This window comes from Mustela erminea, chromosome 16 (genome assembly GCF_009829155.1).
Source record: "Mustela erminea isolate mMusErm1 chromosome 16, mMusErm1.Pri, whole genome shotgun sequence".
NCBI lineage: Eukaryota > Metazoa > Chordata > Mammalia > Carnivora > Mustelidae > Mustela > Mustela erminea.
The window spans coordinates 18818425-18831139 of record NC_045629.1 but is presented as its reverse complement, the minus strand read 5'-3'; the positions used below and the strand labels follow the sequence as shown (position 1 = coordinate 18831139).

The window sequence follows — 12715 nt, the reverse complement described above, 5'->3', positions numbered from 1 at the left end:
CTATTCAGCCTTAAAACAGAAATTCTGCAATATGTGACAACATGAATGAACCTTGAGGACATTATGCTAGATAAAATAAGCCAGTCACAGTAAGACAAATACTGCATGATTCCACTTATATCATCTACCTAAAATAGTCCCATTCATAGAATCAAAGAGTAGAATGGTAGTTGCTACAGGCTGGGGGAAGGGGTAAATGGGGAGTTACTAGTCAATGGGTATGAAGTTTCAGTGAAGCTACATGAATAAGCTCTAGAGGTCTACTGTACAAAGTTGTACCTATAGTCAAAAATAATGTATTGTACACTTAAGAATTTATTTACAAAGTAGACCTCATGTTAAATGTTCCTACCACATATATTTTTTAAAAAAAACTTCTGCACAACAAAGAAAACAAACTAAAAGACGATCTACTGAGTAGAAGATATTTGCAAATGACATATCCAAAAAAGGATTAGTATCCAAAATATATAAGGAACTTATACAATTCAAGACCAAAAAACCCACAAATAATCCAATTAAAAAGTGGGCAGAAGACATGACATTCCTCCAAAGAAGACATACAGATGGCCAATAGACACATGAAAGATGCTCAACATTGCTCATCACCAGGGAAATATGAATCAGACCTGTAATGAGATATCACCTCACACCTATCAGAATGGCTAAAAACAAAAACCAAAAAAACAAAAAAACCCCAAGAAACAACAAGTGTTGGCAGAGATGTGGAGAAAAAAGAACCCTCATGAACTATTGGTAGGAAAGCAAATGGGGCAGCCACTGTGGAATACCATCTGGAAGTTCATTAAAAAGTTAGAAAAAGAACTATGATCCAGTAATCACACTTCTGGGTATTTCCCCCAAAATACACAAAAACTAATTCAAAGGGATACATACACCCTTATGTTTATTGCAGCATTATCTACAATAGCCATATTATTAAAGTAGCCCAAGTGTCCATTGATAGATAAATGGATAAAGAAGATGTGGTATATATACAATGGAATATTATTCAGCCACAAAAAAGAATGAACTTTTGCCATTTGCAACAACATGGATGGAGCTCGAGGGTGTAATGCTAAGCAAAATAAGTCAGTCGGAGAAAGCAAATACCATATCACTTCACTCATATGTGGAATTAAAAAAACAAAACAAATAAACAAGAGGGGAAAAAAGAGAGAGAGAGAGAGAGGGAGAGAAACAAACCAAAAAACAAACGCTTAACTACAGAGAAGAAACTGATGGTTACCAGAAGGGAGATGGGTGGTGGGATGGGTGAAATAAGTGAAAGGGATTAAAGAATGTACTTATTTATCATGATGAGCACTGAGTAATATATACAATTGTTGAATCATTACATTGTACACTTAAAATTAATCTAACACCATGTGCTAACAAGTTGGCATTAAAATTAAAAAGTTAATAATTTTAATTAAAAAGCGCCTGGGTGGCTCAGTGGGTTAAAGCCTCTGCCTTTGGCTCAGGTCATGATCTCAAGGTCCTGGGATCGAGTCCGGCATCGGGCTCTCTGCTCCGCGGGGAACCTGCTTCCCCTTCTCTCACTCTGCCTGCTTCTCTGCCTACTTGTGATCTCTCTCTGTCAAATGAATAAGTAAAAATCTTTATAAAAAAATAAAGAACAACTCATTAAAACAAATCTCATAGGTCTTTGATTTTATGTCCATTACCTGGCTTCCTCTGCTGAACCACCTCTATATGATTATTTTCTAAAAGAAGAAATCAGGCTAACTAAGGCACAGTCTCCTAGTCATTTCTCAGCTCTGTCTGCATCATAAACATGAGGAAAAAGGGATCATGGTAAGAGATTTGGATTTTCATTCCTTAGCTCTATAACAGATATTTTAAAAATATGTATTGGTTTACACATATAACACCCAAAAATACACTAACAAATTATATAATAACTAATAAAAACAAATCTGGAAAGATAGCAATAAATCCAAGTGGTTGGGAAAACTAAGCATAAAAAAATGACCTTTAATATAAAATTGTAAGTACAAAGATGTTTGATAATAGAATATTTAGCCAATTTCTTATATTATAATTTGGAGAGTACCAATTTCAGTTACAATAAGTACATGGGACAATATATGGAAACAATTATACTTCTGGAGTTTATGGTTCTAGTTTATATTTCCAGTTTCATCACTTTATTTTGTACTTAGAATCTAACAATATTATGGATCATATTTAAGTAGCAATGTTAATATTTTCAGTAGTGCAGGGCACCTGGGTGGTTCAGCGGGTTAAGCCTCTGCCTTCGGCTCAGGTCATGGTCTCAGGGTCCTAGGATGGCGCCCTGCATTGGGCTCTCTGCTTAGCAGGGAGCCTGCTTCCCCCCCTTCTTCTGCCTGCTACTCTGCCTACTTGTGATCTCTTTCTGCATCAAATAAATAAATAAAATCTTAAAAAAATATCTTCAGTAATGCAGTCAGTATCAGGATACTGTCACTTTCCTTGTAAGAACATGATTTTAAAAAGTTTTACCACTTCCTTTTCACATTCTGGGATCCAGTAGAAGACATTACACAGATAATGAAAGAAAAATATGTAATTACCTTAAAAAACTACTATATAGCAAATTTTGTTAGAAAGAGATAGTCTTTTTATTAAATGAAGGCCACATGTATTCATGTAATTACATATAATACAAAATGTCCTATAAGGGAATAGTTTGATATTTTATAGTATATATAGTATATATACATATACAATGGAATACTCTCAACCATTAAAAATTATGTTTAAAGAAAGACATGGTAAAATGATTATAATACAATAATAAAAATTAGGACATAATACTATGTAAATAGAGAATCCCAACCTTATATAATATATACACATACATAAAAAACAAAAAAATTTTAAAAATATACTGATAGTGGGTTTTAGTGATTATTTTTGTTGTAGAACACAGGCAATATTAATTTTTTTCTTTTCTCATTTTTTTGTATTTTCCAAATATCTTACAGTATATAAAAATTAAATTTTTTGTAATTTAAGATGCTCAACTTCTTAAAACTCTTTCAGAGGAACAAAACGTAAACATAGCTGAAATCTTCATAGAACCAAGAGGCCAGTTTTGTGGGTTGTCCCTATCATATCCTATGTCCTAGGAAGTAATAGCAGTGCCTGGGTGGCTCAGCTGGTTAAGCCTGAGATATAATAAGCATTAATAATGTATGTGCTTTTAAAATACCATGCTAAATGTACAAAATTTCTTGTTCATCTTAACATAAAATATGTTTTGCTTTTTCTCAAGAATAATAACCATAGTATGGAAATGAATAGATAATATCTAAATTTTATTGACTATGACATTTTTGTTTTTAAAAATTAAAATTTACAAGTGGCCCTAGAAAGGAAACCATGTATCAAATTGTTTACAATGATTATCTTTGTTGGTGATAGTTAAGGAGAGTCATGAATAGTAATTACAGAGTCTTTTTATGTTTTTTCTCACCATGTTTCAGTTGTTTATAATAAGCATTCATTCTCTTTGAAATCAGAAAAAAAAAATAAGTAAAAGCTCAACAAAAACAAATAGTATAAATAGGATATTTTTATAAGATATTTATTTCAGCCTCTGGTGTAATTTAAGTTCATGTGCCTTAAACCAGAAATATATATACAGTATTTTTTAACATATTTATTTTTTCTCTAGAATTTCTCGATGGCAAAGAAATTAAAAATATGGAAAGACAATTCCTAATAAATTGGAAAGCATCCAAAGATGCCAAGAAAATCAGCAAGAAAAGGAACAGTAAAACAAAGGATGCAAGTAACTCATACTAAGTAAGCAAGCTGTCATTCATTAGTTAATCACTTTTACTAAAGGAGAGACTATTCTAGTCAACAACAACAACAACAACAAATGCCAACAAATAAGAAATAAGAGGCTTTTGTTTAGATTTTTTGTTTAAGATTTGGGTTTTTTTTTAAACTTATTTACAATTCCTAGGAAATTTTACTTATAATGTTTACATATGAAAATGACAGCTACTGTTAACAAAACTGTGTTTGGTTCATGTTGAGTTTGACTGTGTCAGCTACGAAAACAGAGCCATGGGGTAGAGGAAAATGTATAATCTTCTATCTGACAAAAGCGCATGATATTTTAATTATGCAAATGGTGAAACAATCAGCTATGTAAACTGTGAAACCTAAGTCACACCAAACATTATGTGTGTTTAGCACCAGTGCAAAAATCACAGTTTCGATCAAAATAAAAATGTATGACAACCACATCTGTGACCTATACTCTGTGACCTGTCCCCTTCTTTTTAAAAAATTTTTGTATTTGACAGATACAGAGAGAGATCACAAGTAGGCAGAGAGGCAGGCCCGGGTGTGGGGGAGCGGGGGAAGCATGCTCCCTAATGAGCAGAGAGCCGGATGCAGGCCTCAATCCCAGGACCCTGAGATCTTGACCTGAGCTGAAGGCAGAGGCTTCACCCACTTAACCCACTTAACTTAGGCACCCCCCCCTTTTTTATATACATGCCCTAACCCTTGAATATTTTGTTCATGTTATGCTTAAAGTTACAATACAAAGGACAGGTCAACTTCCCTTGCTTAACTTATGCAACTAAATGCAGCCAAGTATAACAGGTAACAATTATCTTTATCATACTTGGGAGCATCCTAGAATTCATTCTTCACAGATTCTATAGTCCACAACATTGGAATGAACCTCTTCCTCTGTTCCATGAAGTGTCTTGAATGCTAATGGTCCTCCTATTTCACAGCTAATAGGATGGGTTTATAGAAAGGGGTTAGGCCGGGAGAATAGGGAAAGGGAAGCTCTAATAGTGTAGTGAGGCTTCATGCATGGATACCGTATCCTGCCACTCTAGAACAAGGAGGCTGAGGTGAGGATAAGCAAAGGTAAAAAGGCAAGGAGCGCTGTCTGTCAAATAAACAAATAAAAAAAATCTTAAAATAATTTTAGGGGCACCTGGGTGGCTCAGTGGGTTAAAGCCTCTGCCTTCGGCTCATGTCATGATCCCAGGGTCCTGGGATCGAGCCCCGCATTGGGTTCTCTGCTCAGCAGGGAGCCGTTCTCCCTCTCTCTGCCTGCCTCTCTGCCTACTTGTGAATTCTGCCTGTCAAATAAATAAATAAAATCTAAAAAAAATTTTAATTAAAAATGTTCTTAATGTAAATTTTTAAAAGCCGTATAATTAAAAATGTTCTTAATGTAAATTTTTAAAAGCCGTATAGAATGTTACATAGTACAGAAGTATCAATTCATACCTTCATATAGTTGGTATTATAATGATCATTAATAATTTAAAATAGAAAGCACTCTGGTCTAGGAGACAAAGAAGAAGGGGTAAGGGAAGAAAAGAGGTAATTTTTACTGTGCTAAACATTTCAGATATCTATAAACATCACTGCATTTAATCATTATAACCTATGGCAAAGATAATTATTATATCCATTTTTTTAGATGAGAAAGCTGAGTTTTAGAAAGATAAAATAACTAGTCTAAGGTCACAAAGATAGCAGTGATTAATCAAAAGTATTTAACTTTATCAAACAGCTTTGGCTTCTAGTGACTGCTCTAGCAATGAATTGTGGCTAGAATTGTGCTTGGATATAAAGACAATGATGTCTTCTCTACTGAGAAATTCACTTCAGATTGGTGGGAATTTAGGAAAATCTTTAGATGAGTAAATATGTAATATTATAAATAAATAATATTAATAAATAAAAAGGAACTACAGAGAAAATTGGATAATATAAAAAATTTAAGTATTCTAATAGATTATATGATTTACTATATTGAAAAATAAACTCTAAGGTCAATTAAAATACAACTGAAATTGAAAACTGATTAGCTGCAAGAGAAAATTATCTGAATTTTCTTTAGAAGTAGTTATTTTCCCTTGGACACTTGTAGATATCCTCTCTCGCCTCCTACAAGTTTGCCATTTTCATCCAAACACAATGACACAGTTCTGAGCCTTTCAGGCTTAACATCAGTGACATCTGTGGATACATGTATGTAGCACATGATAACCCTATCCTTAGGTCTGTTGTCAACAACTTAACACTGTGGTCTTTATACTAAGGCTCTGTTATTATTTCTCAAAAAAAAAAATGGAAAGCATGAATTAAAGTATAGAAGATATGGGGGCACCTGGGTGGCTCAGTGGGTTAAGCCGCTGCCTTCGGCTCAGGTCATGATCTCAGGGTCCTGGGATCGAGTCCCGCATCAGGCTCTCTGCTCAGCAGGGAGCCTGCTTCCTCCTCTCTCTCTCTCTGCCTGCCTCTCTGCCTACTTGTGATCTCTCTCTGTCAAATAAATAAATAAAATCTTTAAAAAATAAATAAATAAAATAAAGTCTAGGAGATATGTATTTTTAAAATCTACAATATACCTTCAGGTCTTTAGAAGAACTAAGATGAAACTTTAAAGACACCTTTATCCAACCAAATCCATTATAAGTGAGCAGGAATTCTCAGAACGATAGTAATTTCTATAATTCCTGACCTTTTACATATTTTTGATAGCCTTATAAATTTGGATCTCTATGATTATGACAAGATTATAGGGATTATAACTTCAGACTTCAAGGATCTTATGATAAAAAATCTTGTCTTAAATATAGCCAGTAACTATGTAACTCAAATTAGGAAACAAAATCAAACACTTTAACAAAATCCAAAATATATGCATATCTTTTAGCATATACTTAGGTAGTGCTTCTATGGAAACATTCATTTATTCATTTAATAAATACTTATTGGGCACCTTGGATATACACAGAACTATGCTAGACCCTGGACTTAGAGATGAATAAAATAGTCCCCATTTAAAAGGAAATAACTGCTGGAAAGGGAGGAGGATTTGTCAATAGGGAAATGATGTAGAATGTTACGTGCCGAAATAAAGGTATGAACACACTCCAAAAACTATATGTAACTAATCTATTCCATAAAGGTTAAACACTCTGAAAAACTAAACTCAGAACAGCAGGATGCAAGGGCAGTTAATCTGCAGTTAATATTTATATTAATGTTGGTGTACCCATTTTGGCAATAAAATCTGACCATAAACATTCCTGGATAAGTTTTTATGTATGCAAGTCTATGATATTTTATCTGGGATATTGAGTTTTTAATTGGTCTTATTTTGGATCTATTTAACTTTAATTCCATTTCATAAATTATAACTTTGGATAGTCTAATAATATCATAGGACATGGTTACAATTTAGTTATTAGTTTCAAAGCAGAACCTTTAAACACTTTGTACACTACAAGTAAATTTGGAACAATGCATCACATAGTTCCTGTTTATTACTCACAGGTGCGTAGGGCAAAATGAGACTTTTTCTAATTTAATCCAAATGGAAATGCATCCACACAAAGCTCCCAAGAATATAACCTTAAAATTATTGAAGATATGGGGTAGATTCTTTCAAGTATTTGTGTGATCTTTCTTTTTCGGGAAGATGGGACATCCTATCAACAAAACAGAGAAAAAGAAGCCCTCTAACTGTCTTATTCTTGGGTCTCAATTCTCAAGCATCTGCCCCCTGCCCCCAAAAAAGTTCATTTTTGGTCTATCCAAATAACCTCACAGTTGTGGTAGTACTAGTACTAGTTCAAGAAGAGCTAGGAGTCACAGATTGGATATAATCACTGAGGTAGGGCAAGTGACTCAGGACAATCCCAGAAGCAGATAAATATGTCTGAATGAGCAGGGATCATACCAAAGGAGCCTGAGGCCTAGTTGACAATGGTGATCCACTAGTGAATAGAAGGCTATGCCAAAGGTATCTAGTGGCAGAAAGGAGGGGCAATCCAGAGTATTACAGAGATAGGCTACTTTCACCACTTCTCCAGACCAAAAGTTCTTAATTTGATGTTCCGGAAGGAGTAGCTTCATTAGATTCTCAAAGGGGTTTGTAATCTAAAAAAATAGTTGAAGAGTCACTATTCTAAACCTTGAGTATATGCATAATGTAGCTCCATATGAATCAGACCTAAGTTTCTTCATAAGGAGAAAAATGTTTTCTTGGTTTTAAAAAATGGCATTGCTTCTGGGGCACCTGGGTGGCTCAGTGGGTTAAAGCCTCTGCCTTCGGCTCCGGTCATGATCCCAGGGTCCTGGGATCGAGCCCCGCACTTGTGTTCTCTGTCTGTCAAATAAATAAATAAAATATTTAAAAAAATAAAAACTAAAAATTAAAAATGGTATTGCTTCAATATAAAGATAAATCATACCAGAAAATAAGTTAATGAATAGGCACCTGCTATATGCTGGGCAATATGAATATAAACACTCAAATGAGATAGTCCTGATCTCAAAGGTCTTATAACAAGCTGGTTGGAGAGTTAAATGTCATACAATTACTGTGGAGTGTGATAAATGCTATGAGCATTATAAACCAGATCTTAACCATCCTATAATTTATTCATTCAAGTTTTTCTCATTTATAATCAGTATGATTGCTCTATTGATCTTTCTGATCATATCACAGTAGTCATTACAATATGATGAAGGGGGCAAGAGCATGTTTCATTGAGAAAGTAATCAGAACCAGTGTACATACTCTAGAATAGATTTCCTTTTTCCAGAACTGCCTGCTGAAGGCCCTCTTTGCAGAGTCCAATCAAGGGACAGGACTTAGCATTCTTTAATTTAGTTAACCTAAAGAAGACCCATGAACAACACTGTTGTACTGTCCTACCTCCATTCCCTGAAGAGTGGCTTAGGCTTGCTGGGACAGAGGCATAAGGGAGAAAGGGTCCTGTGAGTTTGGAAAATGCTTTATTTGGGGAGAGGAAAAAGGTTATGGAATCTGAGCTCATCTCCACTCGCCAAAGCAACAAACAAACAAACAAAACAAAGCAAACAAACAAAAAACAGAAGCTGTAAGAGAGTTTGCTTTACTGCTTTATTTGCAAACTTTACATGCAAATGTCTTTTGCCATTACCATCAAAACCTAAGCCACTCTGTCCATAGATCACCCTGTTAGTCTCTTAAAAGATTTAAATAATTAGTGTCATTTCCACAACAGTGTTCTTCAGTTTCATTTCTTTGCCAAGCATCTTGAAAGATTTTGCTAATATGTCACCAAGGTGGAAAAAAAAAAAAAAAACAATAAAAAATGAACACAGACTCAGAAAACAGTTGGTAAATTCTATACATCACCACACTACTGTTAGATCAGTTGTGAACTGTGGCATATACGGTACATTCTATAGCCCCGAGCAAAGCTCTAATTTCTAGGATTGCACTGACAAAACAGCAAATACATTCTATCCACATTTTCCTAGCTAGGAACACTAAATACAGAGCTAAGTGTGTCTCTGACTACTATGTACTGCAAAGACCAGATGCTCTCAAAGAAGCCAGCAGAATAGAGGTTCCTGTGAGAAGGAAATAAAGAATGTCCGGCTTTTGTCACTGTCAGTGAAGTCAATTATGTTCAATCCAAGTCTTCAGTTTTATAATGTGAAAAAATATTACATAAATATTTTTAAAGTTTTTTATATCTTCTGGTAACATTGTTACTGAAGGCATGCCAAAATATTTTGGTATCATAAAAGATTTAAATCTTACCAAATGGGAATATCAGTTCTATTTCTCTTTAATAAAAGGTGCCAATATGGAATTTCATTAAGTTCTTGATATCGATTTTTAGAATGTGCTTATCACTAATATTTTATTAATTTAGCATAAAGCTAAGAGAGAATGAGAATAGATAGTCACTAAAGCATTAAAAAAAATCCTCAGGATGCCTGGGTAGTGCAGTTGGTTAAGCTTCTGATCCTTAATTTTGGCTCAGTTTGTGGTCTCAAGGTCATGATCTCAGGATTGTGAGATCAAGTCCCTTGACAAGCACTGCACTGAGCACAGAGTCTTCTTAAGACTCTCTCTCTTCCTCTCTATCTGCCCCTATCCTGTGTGCACACGTGCACACACTCTCTCTCTCTCAAATAAATAAATCTTGAATAAAACCCATAAAGAATAAATTCTAAAAATCTAAAAAGTTGATTAAAGCAACTCCTCCCCTTAATTACTTTAAGGGGAAAATGAGCTAGTGTCAATAGACATGTCCCCTATAGTCTACATCTAATGCTCAGAGGTATAAAAGAACTTAAGCATCTTCTTCCAAAATGATAAAAGTATGTGCCCCATATTTCTTTAAGGTTCTACACATTAGGAGCTGTGCCCGTATCCTATGTGAACACAGGGAAGCAACATCTGTCCAATGACAGGGGAATGTTTTTTACCTCCTTTATAAATGCGTGCAGTCTGTGCTCATGTATATTTACACAAGCCTGCTTTCCCTACAGGGAGGAAAAAGTCAGACTCATTGACGTTGTTTTTGACCCTCAAACTGAACTTGATATTATCGATGTACATTTTAATTAAAGATTAGTTCAAAACTATTTTTTATTTAACAGCTGATTCTAAACAAATGCCTTCACTGTTCAATTAAAAATAATTTATGGTACTAAAAAGTGTACACATGATTGCTTCTTTCTGTGTTTGTCACAGTAAATACTTCTGACAGATGTTTCCTCTCTTTTCAAATATGCTAGGAGGTGCTTAAGACTTAGTAATTTTAAAATAGACATTAAATGCATTTACATATTGTAAATAAGATTCACTGAGAATACTGAAGAGCACTGTACATTGAAGAAAGCAAATTGTTACTTGATTGTTTATCTTTCAAGCCTAAACCATGTCCATAGAGTCAACTCCTCTCTTGTGTTACTGTAAAAATAACTGCGTAATTGGGCTAGAATCTAGCCCTTAGTTTCAGATACTTTTAAGGAATGTAAATCTCTGGGACCCATAATTCACTGGGAAATGTTCACTGTACATTATTTAACTATTTATAAAATACCTACTATCTTCAGTTAGAATATGGAAGTATTAGGTTTCTTTGAGTTAAAAATGAACTTTAAAAACAGTAAAAATAACTTGCTTTCACCACTGCGAAGGTTATGTTTGAACACTTGTAACAATAGATCTTCTATCTCCCTCAAGAGTTTTTAAAACTTAGGTAATATTTTTAGTTACAAAACTCTGGGATGATCTTATATAAATTCATCCACAAAGCTCTAAATGCCTTTAATTATGCTGTGTTAAATCTACCTCAGTCTAATTCATTTTATATGTTAAATAAACGTCTATGTACCAATAATGTAGGTATAATATTAAGACATTGATTTGTAGTTAGTTCTCAAGGAACCCTTCTAAAATTAGGACACCCTTCCTTTAAAAAAGCAATCATGGTAAGCAACAAAGTTTGGGTTTTGTTTTTTGTTTGTTTGTTTTAGAAAAATCTAAGCTAGGTTTTGTGGCTTCTAGTCTCAACTCTGTCAATGGCTTACTCTGTGAACAAGAGTTAAGTAAAATCTAATTTTTAAGAATTAGGTTATTTCTCATTTTAAAATGTCTACTTTGATACCTGAATATTCACTACCCCAAATTTTAAAAACAGCAGAACCCTCTCAGATAAGAATATGATCAGACTTATTTTATAGCCAGGGAAAAGAAGCATTGGAGAGGCTCAGTCAGAGCGGGGCCCAAAGTCACACAACTGCCATGAGGCAGAGCTAAAACTTGAATTCAGGTCACTGACTCTAAAAGCCAAGCTCTCAACTACTCTGCAAGGGGTCTCAAAAACGTCTTCAGGTATAGGCAGGTAAATTAAGTGAGGGAAGCAGGGAGAGTGTGATTGAGGTGAACTGGAGAGCATGTGTCCACCTAAGGGCACCTGCAGCTACTCTGCTCCAAAACTGCAGCCAGGCAGAGCTTTCTCAAGTTCTTAAACTTGACAAATCAGGGTAACTGGCAACCAAGATATCTAGATTAAGAAATCAATGGATTTTAAAATATTGGCTTAATTTTTCTTAAAAAATATATAATGGATGAAAAGAAAAAGAATCTGGTAATGCTAGCAAAGATAAGGAACAACTGGAACTCCTATGCACTGCTGGTGGGAATGCAAAAACAGCCACTTTGGAAAACAGTCTGACATGCTTTTATAAAGTTAAACATGTACTTAATGTATCTAATAGTCTCACTGTTAATCCCAGGAATTTTTCCAAGTGAAATATAAACCTATACGCACAGAAAAATCTATACCCAAACATGCATAGAAGCTTATTAATAATCACCAAAAACAAAATGACCCAAAGGTCTGACACTAGGGAATGGATAAATAAACTGTGGTATATCCACAAAATAGAATACTATTCAGCATTAAAAAGGAATGAACTAGTGATACACAAAACAACATGATCAACAGATCTTGAAGCACCATGCTAAGCTAAAGAAGCCAACTTAAAAAAAGTTAAAAAAAATTTTTTTAATTAAAAATTTCTTTTTAAAACTTAGAAAAATTTTAAAAAGAAGCCAACTTAAAAGAGTACACACTGTATAATTCTATGACGATCTGGCAAAGGTGAAACTATAGGGACAGAAAACAGATCAGTAGTTGCCAAGGCCTGGAGTAGAATGCACAAAGTCACAAAGGAATGGAAGGGTGGGGTGATGAAATGCTGCATATCTTTACTGTGGTAGTTTTTGTCAAAACTTGCTGAACTATAGACTCAAAAGAATGAATTTAATGTATACCATACTTTAACTAAACAATAAGGGAAAGAGTTGAAAGGTGAAAAAAGCACCAATTATATAAAACCTATGTTCTATTATACT

General features: G+C 34.3%; 1 protein-coding gene and 1 long non-coding RNA gene across 3 annotated transcripts in view; one reads left to right on the top strand and one right to left on the bottom strand.

The window, feature by feature from the left end:
• Nucleotides 1-12715, bottom strand: part of LOC116574794 — a 63834-nt gene that overhangs the window by 48326 nt on the left and 2793 nt on the right. The gene's annotated exons all lie outside the window — the stretch shown is intronic.
• The window catches only part of PPP1R42 (protein phosphatase 1 regulatory subunit 42), a 59103-nt gene that overhangs the window by 44662 nt on the left and 1726 nt on the right, over nt 1-12715 (top strand). For both annotated transcript variants that reach the window (XM_032315601.1, XM_032315602.1), the window contains exon 7: nt 3686-3816. In XM_032315601.1, coding sequence (XP_032171492.1) covers nt 3686-3816 — 131 coding nt within the window. The remainder of the gene's footprint in view (nt 1-3685; nt 3817-12715) is intronic.